Source organism: Entelurus aequoreus, linkage group LG18 (assembly GCF_033978785.1).
Source record: "Entelurus aequoreus isolate RoL-2023_Sb linkage group LG18, RoL_Eaeq_v1.1, whole genome shotgun sequence".
Lineage (NCBI taxonomy): Eukaryota > Metazoa > Chordata > Actinopteri > Syngnathiformes > Syngnathidae > Entelurus > Entelurus aequoreus.
The window spans coordinates 32,340,740-32,353,414 of record NC_084748.1 but is presented as its reverse complement, the minus strand read 5'-3'; the positions used below and the strand labels follow the sequence as shown (position 1 = coordinate 32,353,414).

Below are 12,675 nucleotides of genomic sequence, written 5' to 3'. Positions count from 1 at the left end.
TAACCTCTTCGCCAGAATCCCCAGGAAGAGCTTAGCTTCCACATTGAGGAGGGAGATGGTACGGAATTGCTTAATCCCTGAAGAGTTTTCTTCCTTAGGGATGAAGCACCCCTCAGCCACCAGCCATTCATCAGCAAGGAAGTTCTTCCTCCACGCCACCGTCAGCAGCTTCCAGAGTCGTTTCCTGAGCCTTTCGCAATGCTTGTAAACATTGTACGAGATGCCGTTCGGCCCTGGGGCTGATTTTCCTCTTGCCTTCTTGAGGAAGCTGTTGACTTCTTGCCAGCTTGGTTCCTCCGCCTTAAAAGGAATAGTTGGTTCAGCTGGTTTAATGAGCCTCTCCATCTCCTCCAAAGTGTCCCCCCTCCTGGGATCGCTGTGGACCTGCCGACCTTGTGGACCATCACATATATATATATATATATATATATATATATATATATATATATATATATATATATATATATATATATATATATATATATATATATATTTTTTTTTTTTTTTTTTTTTTTTTTATGTCCTGCCCAGCTTCTCGGGCAAATCATATAGCAGATGTAGATGCCCATATCGGCTGTTCAGATTTACTTTCCAAAAGAGAAGTGTAGGATACTTCTCTTGTTGCCTTACTTGTATTTTGACTTTATTAAATGTATTTATATTATCATTTGGTGCAGCCGGGCCGGAGCAGGAGGGGATAGAAAGAGATAAAAAGGAAGACAGAGGGGGGAATTGTGGGGACAAGAGGGGGATTAGACAGAGAGACAAAAACAACAACAGCAAACACAACAACAACAACAGAGCAACATCAGCAAATATGACATGTACAAATATGATGGTAAAAGTAATAGCAAATAAGCAGTTAGCGAAAATTTAAAAAAAAAATACAGAACTGAGCATTATTACACTAAAAATGGAGCAATAATGGAGCAATATGAATACCAATAGAAATAGTGCTATTGATAATAAACAATACCAGTACTTTACCTTTATTATCAACAATACAATTGTTCAAATGCAACAATACATATACGTAATGATAACTTGAGATACGAAAGAATGCAGAAAAAGGGAGGGGAAGAAAGAGAAGCAACCTTAACCTTGTAGATTGTTATAGTAACAATAGGTTAAGCTTTGTCAGTGTGCCATGTGTTATACCCAGTTTACCCTAGGGCAACAACGTTAATGTATGTTTGATGAAACGTGATTATGTGCATGAGTGTATGTGTGCATATGTACTTGAATATGTACAGTATATATATATATATATATATATATATATATATATATATATATATATATATATATATATATATATATATATATATATATGAAATATTTGAGTTGGGGAATTCTAGCTGTAAATATACTCTCCTCTTAACCACGCCCCCCCTAACCACGCCCCCCCACCCCCGACCAAGGCCCCCACCCCCACCCCCACCTCCCGATATTGGAGGTCTCAAGGTTGGCAAGTATGGTGAAAGTAAACGTCAAGAACTCAGCCAACACGCCTCGTCTGCATTATTTATAATTAGACAGACAACACATATACAGTGTGATTTGGTTTTGTTTACAAGGAAAGAAAAACAAAAGTTAAAAAAGGGAGATGTGTTTTATATATATGTATGTGCTGCGGTTGCTTTAAGAACGTTGCGACAGCTGCCGTAAAGGAGGTGCGTTGCTATGTTTCCGGTTGGTCGTAAAAGTGTTCGTCATGTGTTTGTTTGTAGTCTTCTCAAATCTCTCAGTAAAGTTATTCATTGGATTATACCTTTTGTTTTGAACTTTATTACACCTTGGAGCGCTTTTTCCCGTCCATTTTTTTCCTGCTTTCGCTATCTGCGCCTAATGACTGAGCTACGTGACGTCATTTCTTGTGATGTCACACGGAGCATTTCTGGTCGGGACTGGATTCGTTCCGAGGGATTCGAATAAAGAACCAACTCTTTTTCTTTACTATAGTGGTCTCGATAACGTGTACCGGTTCTCAAAAAGGGATTTGAGTCCGAGAACTCGGTTCTTTTCTTATCGAACAACCGGGAAAACCGGTTTCGAGTATCATCCCTATCCTCGAGTGCCGTGAATGTCAACCAAGTAATAAAAGTGACGTCGTAGTGAAAATTGATGATCAGTAATTTTTAGGTTTACTTTTTTTTTTTAATGCATCGCAATCGAGTGACACACCCTCACCAATCGACCGGTAGCTCGCGATCGATCTAATGGGCACCCTTGATGTAAACAAACTTCTGCGTCACAGGCCACACAACTACGGTGCGTTCATGGACCGCCATTTTTTTAAAAAGCTCCAGGGAGCCACGAGAGTTGCCGACCCCTGGCCTAAAGCAACGTAAGCATAGGGCATTTTTCTATAAGAAAGGCAAAATGCCAGCCAGCCAGAATGCTATGACGTCAGACGCTCGCTAGCCCACTACTTCCAGCCTCGCACAGTTAATGAGCCAGACATGACGTCGGGTGAATACAACCTAGACAAGTGGTTCTTAACCTTGTTGGAGGTACCGAACCCCACCAGTTTCATATGCGGATTCACCGAATTCTTTCGTGAAAAATTATTTTTGTAAGTTTTTTTTCAAATTCGAGACAAAGTTATGTTTTTTTACTGGTGAACAAAATGAACCGTGCATGAACAGCACCTTGTTCAAAGAACAAAACCAACACAGTGCATGAACTCACAACAAATTACACACCTACAAATCAGTGACTTCTGCTGTTGCCTTTGAGAGACCAGTTCAGATATGCGTGGCTTCACCTTGGCAAGTGCCCCTCCTTTTTATCTCAGCAAAGTCTGTTCCTTTTCTTCGTTTTCCACCCAGACATACAATACTATTACACAGCTCATGAAAAACTATATTTTTTGTTATTGTCATTGTAAGTGGGCCAAAACACTTATTTTAGAAAAAAATCTCATGGAAATGACTGCTGTCATTTGGTTATAAGAGTAAAACATTTAACTTGTTATTTAGTCAGGTTTGGGACAGGTGTGCTGCTGGTGTGGTCACAGTGCATGTGCACGTCTGACGTCACTCACATGTGCGCCACTGAATGCTCAAGGAGTTTTTGCGTTTGCTCACGCATATGGAAAATTAGAGGGAACATTGTTTGGGGGTATCCATAATACGCCGATAGGGGGAAGTTTTTATTTACACGATGAGTCGGGTGTGTCTTGACCTCCGCGGCGGAGGCCCCGCCGAACCCCTGAGGCCAACTCACAGAAACCCTTAGGGTTCGCTCGAACCCAGGTTAAAAACCACTGACCTAAACACAGCTCTGGTCTGTGTCTGCTGACAGCTCCACTTGTGGCGAGACATTGTATTACATAATTTTCCCCCCAGTGACACATTCTTGATGTGACACTGCAGACGCAAAACGAAACATAAACGTTATTGTGGGGACATGCCCTCAGTTACTGTAAAGTGTTGTAGTGCAGCCTGTATTAAGTGCCATAATGATATGCACATAGCACTATAAAGTGCCATGATGTATATATTTAGATGATGTCTAGATTGGGTTATATAGGTGCGAGATTATAACTTAAAATATATATTTTTTCTACCGTTGTATTTATTATTGTGTGGTCACAAATCTGTTTACTTTTGAACCAGGCTTTTTATTGACTTCTAAGAGTAACAAAGCTGGAGAATTCCCGAGTAGTGAACCATTCCACAGTAAGCCTACCTTGTGGAGAAAAAAACTATTTCACCAAAAGAGAGTTATCGCAGTCTCCCCTGGTGATGGCCCTTGTGGTAGCCTCTAACAAATAAACAAAACACAGCCACCTCTGGTTTGAAGTGCACTCTCAACCATCCTTACAACCAAATGGAATACTAACAAGAGTAATTCCACCCAAATGACTGTTGTTTTCCAGCAGAGGTCTCACTTATCGGGTTGTAACCACTGTGATTTTTGCACCACAAAAGAGCACAATGATTTTTTTTGTTTTCTTGTTTGTAGCTCAGAGGATAAATACTTGTATCCTGCTTTGTCCTCACAGACTAGAGCTGTCCTATGTGATACTTGAACTTGAACTGAGAAAGCCTGCTCATATGAGAGACAAAACCTCTGCTTAGACAACCTAACCAGTCCAGTTACAAATTCATCCAGAGAATACAATGACCTGAATTAATGACAATACAGTGCAGACAATGTAGTTTATTTTTGCTTTAATGACACAAAATTAATTAAAAATGTTCAAGGATGTGTTGCATTACTGCTCTTTGCCGGAATTGTTGTCCCACACACTGCAGAGGGGTGACGTGTGGTGAGGTTCATACCTGATGAGGCACTGACATGTTTTGAAACTTTAATTTCTTGTGCTCTAATCCAGTGGTCCCCAACCATCGGGCCGCGGCCCGGTTCCGGTCCTTGGATCAATTGGTACCGGGCCGCACAAGAAATAAAAAAAATAAAACAATTTTTTTTTTTTTTTTTTTTTTTTTTTTTTTTATTAAATCAACATAAAAAAACACAAGATACACTTACAATTAGTGCACCAACCCAAAAAGCCTCCCTCCCCCATTCACACTCATTCGCACAAAAGGGTTGTTTCTTTCTGTTATTAATATTTCTGGTTCCTACATTATACCTGTAGTCTGCAGGGATACAGTCCGTAAGCACACATGATTGTATTTCTTTATGACAAAAATAAATTAAATTTTTTTTAAAAATACCATTCCACTGCTCTAATCCATAGCTTCTTGTTGGGCCGCGAGCGCCCTCTAGAGGACAGTCAAAACATCAGTTTCTCAGCTATGGTCGTATACAGTAATCAGTTGTAATACACTTAATCAGTTGTAATACACTTTTCCACCACTTGCGGCAGTAATGACAATCTCAAACAAACAGAAGTGTGAAGCTAAAGTCATAGAAGTTTTTTTAAACGCCAAAATTATGACTAAAGTGCTGAAGCTGTATTTTCATTTGCACTTTAATTTTATTGACAGTTTGTTGAGAAACATATGCATTATTGATTTAGTTATTTATTTTAGCACAACATAATTGTATGTAAATGTATTTTTGTCAGTTGTTTATGGATCCCTTCTTTTGCAGTATATTTGGTGAGTATTGATTTTTCTAATCAGCCTGGCCTAAACCTAAAGCTACGTTCACACTGCAGGGTTGGATGTCCAAAATTGGATTTTGTCTCATGTGAGTGCAATCTGACCCACATCATGATGTGATATGGCTACAGTGTTTTTACGGAAGCATGGCTCCAATTCTAGTAGGTCTCAGTCGTGGGGCATTTGTGGCAATTTTAAGGATTTTGTGCAGTCAAAGCCAATATTTTCTAAATTGAATTATTGCGCGTAGAAGATTAGGAAGGAAGCAATCATTTTGACTCTCTGAGTTTGTGGGACATTTGTTTCGATGACTGCTCCGGAGAGCGTGTCGGCGAGCAGTCGCAGACAGGAGTGGTCGAACATTGACGTGAGTTCCTAAAACACATTGTTTTTGCCTGTTTTCTGCTCATTTGTCAATTATTTATTTTGCAACCATCTGTTTTTTGATGACGTATTGGTCGGATGAATGTGACCGTAGCGTTCACTTTGCAGTCGCATCGGCTACATATCCTATTTATATCCACATACGAAAGAGGCCTGGTTGGCATTTGAAAAATTCGGAATTGTACTGTTCACGTTGACATGGACAAAATCAGACTAAGGTCACATATGGGCAAAAAATTGGAATTGACCTGCAGTGTGAACAAGGTCTAAGGTTTACGTATGAAATAAATACTAAATTTCATATCCTTTGACAAGTTGTAAACTGTAAACAGTTTAAATATGATTTAATATCAAGAGTAATTAACCAATTCCGTAGTGGAAAAGTTTGGACCTGAAATCAAAATTGTTAAGAACTCCTGCTCTAATCAACATTACAGCACGTTGCTCATTACGAGGATAACAAGAAAACTGTTTCTAGCTTTCTGCTGTAAAAAGCCAAAAGAGATTGTATGGGGTCACATGTTTTTTTTTGTGACAGATTTCAAAGAAACTCTTGCAGTCATTCAGTTGTGCTTTGGTAAAATAACAAACTGACATCATCGCAAACTGTGCAGAAATCATTCTACTTGATAAAAAAAAAAAGGAGATGAGTAGGACTGCCATGTTGACATGTGTTTGTGTGTTTTTCCTCTTTTATTGAGACAATGAAAGTGAGATTGCAGCCACCCTCGGGTACACAGCTGGCTTCCTTCAACCCCATCGCACCTCCTGCTACCATCAGTCAAGTCATGCTGCTTTCCAATCCACACAAGGTAGTGTTTATAGCCTGGAGTTCTCATACTTGGTCCAGTATTGTTTTGCTTGCCTTTGACCGTGTGTGGACATGTGCGTGTGTGTACGTGTGTTTGTGTGCGCGTGGTTACGTGCTTTGCAGGAAAAAGTTCGCATGAGGTTCAAGTTGACATTCACGCTAGGACAGCAGCACTACGCAGACGTCGGCGAAGTTAATGACTTTCCACCTCCTGACAGATGGGGTGCTCTGTAGCCCCACCCATCTCCTTTCCCTTTGAAATGATTGTATTTATCTGGGCAATGAGAAAGAAACGGCATCTAGGATTATGTCTGTTATTTATTTATTTTCAACTTTTGTACCCTTATTTAGTGAGAAGGTACGCTTGAATAGTCCCAGTCTTGCGGTTTAACGTTCAATACGTAAGCCACGGCTTTAGTACGAATCAAAAAAAGATTTCTTCTATACTGTTTGTATTAGGTTAAGTTCAAATTAAGTATTGTTTTTACACTTTGGAACAGGAATATTCCAACTAAATTGTTTTAGCTGCCATGTTTCCAGAAAGCTATGGACCTACTTCTCCCGTTCACTATAACCATATGTTTTTCTGTGAAACCAGTGTCCTCTACAGTAGACATTTGATTTTGGCCTTTTTATTCTATCAGAGTTACAGGAGCCCTCTGCTATTTGTTAAGAATCTGCTGCAAAAAATGTCAGTCTCTCACAAGTCTTTTTGAACCAAACTCGTGTATAATAGCCCAAATGATGAAAAAGAGAAGACCTCAAATTAAACCTTGGGGAAGACCACAAGTATAACTAAAGAAGTCGATCAATGACTACTCACTGCATCTAAAGTAAACAAGCTACTGCAACATAAACCACATTACGAAGAAAAAAATTGTAAATGCCAAAAAAGGGGAGGATTTAAAGGGGTGCATTGAGGACTGCCTCAGTTATGTAAATCACAAGTTAGGACCCCAGTGTTCTATGTTTGCATGCATGGTTGAAATGACAAGCATCTGCTAATGTGTTAACAGTGGTCTAAGTTCCTCTATACAACAAGGGCACTACTGTTTTTAAGAATTTTCTGCAAAAATGTTTGTCTCACAAGTTTTGAACTCAACCAGGTAACTTTTCCCCCACTTTAGCCATTTGAACAGCCCTGCTTTAGAAGGTCTGGCCATGTTGTCAAAATTCAGAAATATTGATTGTAATTCTAAAGTTGGATTTACATGGATCTCAATTGAATATATATATATATTTTGACTTTAATACAAGAGACTATTTTGTTTAGATTTTAAGATTCTGTTCACTCCTTCCAGACGATTGTTGTATTTAATTATTTATTTACTATCACACTATTTATTGTTTTTGATGGGTGGAAGGGTTACAACATTTTAACTTATGGATGTGCTGTTACATGAGCAATTATTCAGGCTCCTAAAGGGGAACTGCACTTTTTTTAGAATTTTGCCTATCGTTCACAATCTTTATTAAACAAAAGTACACGTCTTTTTTTTTTTTTTAATTAGGATTTTAAAGATGATAAAAAAACGCTTGGAAGATGCGGCTAATGGGAGTCACCGTTGTAGCTGTTAAAGCCCTTTATTGATGTTTTCTAAACACACTGCAAGTCTATACATAATAGTAACACGTTCAATATTTCAATATTTACCGTATTTTGATCATTTGAATCATTTCCGGAACTGACTTCTTGGGAGCATAGGTTTTCGTTTCCATAGCAGCGCACGTCTGACTTCTGGCAACAACTGTGTCCTCCTTCCGGATACAAACGCTAGTTTGTGTTCTAATCATGGCAGAAAACAACTATTTTTGGACAAATGAGGATTCACAACCTTATCTTTTTTCACCTGAATAAACAAAAGATGAACTACTATTTCTACAAGCCAGCACGAAGAAGAGGGTGAAACGTTGTAGCAGACAGAAGCCGAGAGAGTGAGCTGAAAGCGATACGAAGCTGAAAATGTGGAATTTGAAGCCAAGCTATTTGGACATAAATGGAGTGCTTACCCAAACAGACAGGAAAAAATGTCCCTGACAAGCTGGATCAGACAGACAACTGTCCATCGAGTGAGTCACACTATAATATTGATCATGATGTACGCAGCAGGTCATGCGTGTTATTACAACTACAGTACATAGGTCTGTCTGGCTAGCTGTGTACATACAAAACATGAAATGTGGGCCAATACGTTACAGATACTGTAATATGATTGTTTGTTTTTCAGTCAGTACAGATGTGCATTACAAACTCAAACGTGTTTTGTCTTGCCGTAGTTAGCTTTTACGGCTAATACCAAAGTTTGTTTTTACAATAACAATGTCGCTACAGCTTGGTTGTTATACAGTTACGGAACGTAAATTAAGTATTGGTGACAGTTTCTGAATGCATTTTTAAAGGGATTTAGAGATCGAATGGATTGCTCCCATTAGCTGCATTGCTAGCTACCTACAATTGGGGGTTAAATCACCAAAAATGATTCCCGGGCGCGGCCACCGCTTCTGCCCACTGCTCCCCTCACCTCAGGGTGATGGGTCAAATGCAGAGAAGAATTTTGCCACACTTAGTGACTTCTTAACTTAACAATGAGCCGATTTTTATACGTTAGAATGCAACAACAACAAAAATCTGTTTTCTTGTCTCTCATAATGATTGTAATCGATAGGCAAAATTCCAAAAACAAGTGCAGTTCACCTTTTAAGGTAAGGAAATTATTTTCTGTCATGTCCTGCCTAGTGGACAGACATTTTTCACTCTTGCCCTGAATTGAAATTGACGTAATAGTCAATAAGCTCCTTTTTTTTTTTTGTATCTTGTTGGCGGTTAGACCGGCTCGTACATGCACACGCATCCTCCGCCGTTGCCATTTCTAATTTAAAAAAAATAGCATATAGTTCCAACTTATATCTGTCAGTAGCTCCGCTATGGAAACGCTAAAAACTACAACATGGATGATGGGGAGAAGACGCTAGGGGTGTGAATTTTTGGGCACCTGGCGAGTCGATCTGATTCCTGGGCTGACAATTCGATTCAGAATCAATTCTCGATGCAACATGATTCTCGCAGTGTATTATTTGGTATAATTATAATTAAACTTTTTTCAAAACAGGTTGCATGTTAAAAAAAAGCTCCTTCTGGTTGCACAGAGATGAAAAGTGACTATTATTTGTATTTATTTTTTAATTATGAATCGAGATGAATAAGAATCGGATGTGAATTAATTTTATGTGCACCCCTAGAAGAGGCTGTCAAAGTGGAGGCACGTAAATAAAAGCACCCACAAAACCAGAAAGTGGCTTGAAAACGGTCTGTAAAAGTTAAAGTGCCAATGATTGTCACACACACACACGAAGTGTGGCGAAATTATTCTCTGCATTTGACCCATAACCCTTGATCACCCCCTGGGAGGTGAGGGGAGCAGTGGGCAGCAGCGGTGGCCGTGCCCGGGAATCATTTTGGTGATTTAACCCCCAATTCCAACCCTTGATGCTGAGTGCCAAGCAGGGAGGTAATGAGTCCCATTTTTATAGTCTTTGGTATGACTTGGCCAAGGTTTGAACTCACAACCTACCGATCTCAGGGCGGACAACATGATCTTTGCAACATTTTGACCAAAGAACCACCATTACATGAAAGTGTTTTAAATATGACCTCTTCGAGCTAGTTGTTGACAACCAAAAAGAGATTATTCTACTTGATAACTGCTTTATTTAAGGTAATGATAGGTATGTATAATGATTGTTTTTGCCTCTATATTGTTTCCCATATGAAGGAAACATTTGTTGACGAATTGAATGTATATGTTTGGTAGTGAAATCATCACGCCGGTGGAAAAAAAAAAAAATTAAAAAAAAGCTTTTGTCTTTTTGTGAAGATGTTCTACATCAGGGGTGTCCAACTCATTTTAGATCAGAGGCCACATGAGAAAAATCTACTCCCAAGTGAGCCGGACTGGTAAAATCACGGCACGATAACTTAAAAATAAAGACAACTTCAGATTGTTTTCTTTGTTTAAAAATAGAACAAGCACATTCTGAAATTGTACAAATCATAATGTTGTTGTGTTTTTTTTACAATTACCTGTTGCGTTTAATAGTATATATACTTTATTTGTCGTTATTTATATTTTCTGAATAAATTACGCGATAATTTTCAGCAGTCAACTCATTGGTGTTGATTTTCAATCTATCAAGATAAAAAAATGATATCAAAATCAAATTACAGTATGGTATTTATGTAGTTTGATCATTTTTCTCAACTGATGTACTAACATCATGTGGTTTCTTTTGTACATAAGTAGCATAATCTACAAAGATACAAATAATTGCTATTGTGACATCCAGTGGACACATTTAGAACAGCTGTTTATTTCATTAAAAAATTTCAGGTTAGTTTTTATACTTCGCAAACTCATCCCGGGGGCCGGATAAAAACTTTTCCCCGCTGTCGGGCCATACGTTTGACACCACTGTTCTACATTGTAAGATATGTTCTGTACATTTATCAAAGTGTTTGAGGTGGTTGAATTACTCTTTTTTTTTTTTCTTTTTCTTTTTTTTTTTCCAGTCCATGAAAAATAAATAATTACATTTTCTGATTGTTGCCTCATTTTTAAGCATATACCCACCATGTCTCACTACTCGGGCTGTCGTGGCTTGGTTGGTAGAGCGGCCGTGCCAGCAACTTGAAGGTTCCAGGTTCAATCCCCGCTTCCGCCATCCTAATCACTGCCGTTGTGTCCTTGGCCAAGACACTTCCCCCACCTGCTCCCAGTGCCACCCACACTGGTTTAAATGTAACTTAGATAATGGGTTTCACTATGTAAAGGTCTTTGAGTCCCTTCAGAAAAGCGCTATATAAAATATAATTTACTTCACAAAATATAATTCACTACACTGACCTGGATCTCCAGCATATACTGTAACTGTCAACTGTGCTGTACTCTTTACTTGCAAGCATTACAGGTGGTGTTTTGTTCCAGATTAGGATGAAATAGACTTTTATTTATCCCAAAATGGGCATATCATTGTTGCTGTGCAGCTTTGTACATACAGTAACAAAAATCAAATGTAATGAACTAAAAATGAGTAATAAATAAGACATTGTGCACTACACACTTGCACTATGTACAGGTAAATAAATGATAAATACTTGTATAGCGCTTTTCTACCTTCAAGGTACTCAAAGCGCTTTGACAGTATTTCCACATTCACCCATTCACACACTGATGGTGGGAGCTGCCATGCAAGGTGCTAACCAGCAGCCATCAGGAGCAAGGGTGAAGTGTCTTGCCCAAGGACACAACGGACGTGACTAGGATGGTAGAAGGTGGGGATTGAACCCCAGTAACCAGCAACCCTCCGATTGCTGGCACGGCCACTCTACCAACTTCGCCACGCCGTCCCGGTAAATAAAACGAAAACACTATTGTATCTTAACACCAATATTGCACACTTGGTGAACGTTTTGCACACCAAAACATTTTGTTTTTAGTTTTGACATTATTGCTATAAATTATAGCAATAAGTATTGTAGCCTATGATATTTGTTCAGTAAACACAAGTGAAAAAAGGCAGCCTAAATACCTTTAATTAGGCACAACCTACATACCAAATACTTCCCAAAATTAAAGAAATACAATTTGAAATTATTAATGGAATATACAAAAGATGTTTTTAAACTTAAATTTAACATTGAGGTTGATGGCTGTCATACTGTATATGTTGATTGATTGAGACTTTTATTAGTAGATTGCACAGTTCAGTACATATTCCGTACAATTGACCACTAAATGGTAACAGCCGAATAAGTTTTTCAACTTGTTAATCAATTTATGTGGAGCTGTAGAGGATGTCAATCATCTGTGGAATGTGAGAGTGTACATGTATTTTGGGAGGAGATTAGAGATTGGTTTAGAAACAAGGATGTGGAGATGTCCCAATTTGCAACAGAAGAGATCAAATTTGACATATTTATAAATGATAGTAACTTAGAAATGCTTGTCAATATTATAATGCTTCAAGCTAAATGTTTTATATGTCATTGTAGATTTCTGAAAGTTAAACCTACATTTTCCTGTTGGTTTAATGGTTTCAAATTAACAATAAAATATTGGAGTTTGATTAAAAGTACTAAAGCCCGACAATTGATATCCTTGTTAAAAACATTTTAAATTATTTAGATAGCCCTTTTTGTCTTTTTTATTTATTTATTTATTTATTTTTTTTCATATTTTTTAGTATTTTCATATTTTCCTGAGGAAGCTTAGGTCCTTTAATGTTTGCAGCAAGCTGTTAGCGATCTTTTATCAGTCTGTTGTGGCCAGTGCCCTGTACTTTGCAGTGGTTTGTTGGGGCAGCAGCACCAGCAAAAGGGACTTAAACCGGATTGACAAAACGATCCGT

At 38.4% G+C, this 12,675-nt stretch overlaps 1 protein-coding gene across 2 annotated transcripts in view; it reads left to right on the top strand.

Annotated features, from left to right (window-relative positions):
- gga3a (golgi associated, gamma adaptin ear containing, ARF binding protein 3a) overlaps window positions 1-11,091 on the top strand; it is a 42,947-nt gene extending 31,856 nt beyond the window's left edge. Inside the window, exons 14-15 of one of the 2 annotated variants that reach the window (XM_062026998.1) lie at window positions 6,161-6,271; window positions 6,394-11,091. In XM_062026998.1, the coding sequence (XP_061882982.1) occupies window positions 6,161-6,271; window positions 6,394-6,467 (185 nt within the window). In that variant the 3' untranslated portion in view covers window positions 6,468-11,091. The remainder of the gene's footprint in view (window positions 1-6,160; window positions 6,272-6,393) is intronic. The other variant, XM_062026997.1, reaches the window with a different exon arrangement.
- The last annotated feature ends 1,584 nt before the right edge of the window (window positions 11,092-12,675 follow it).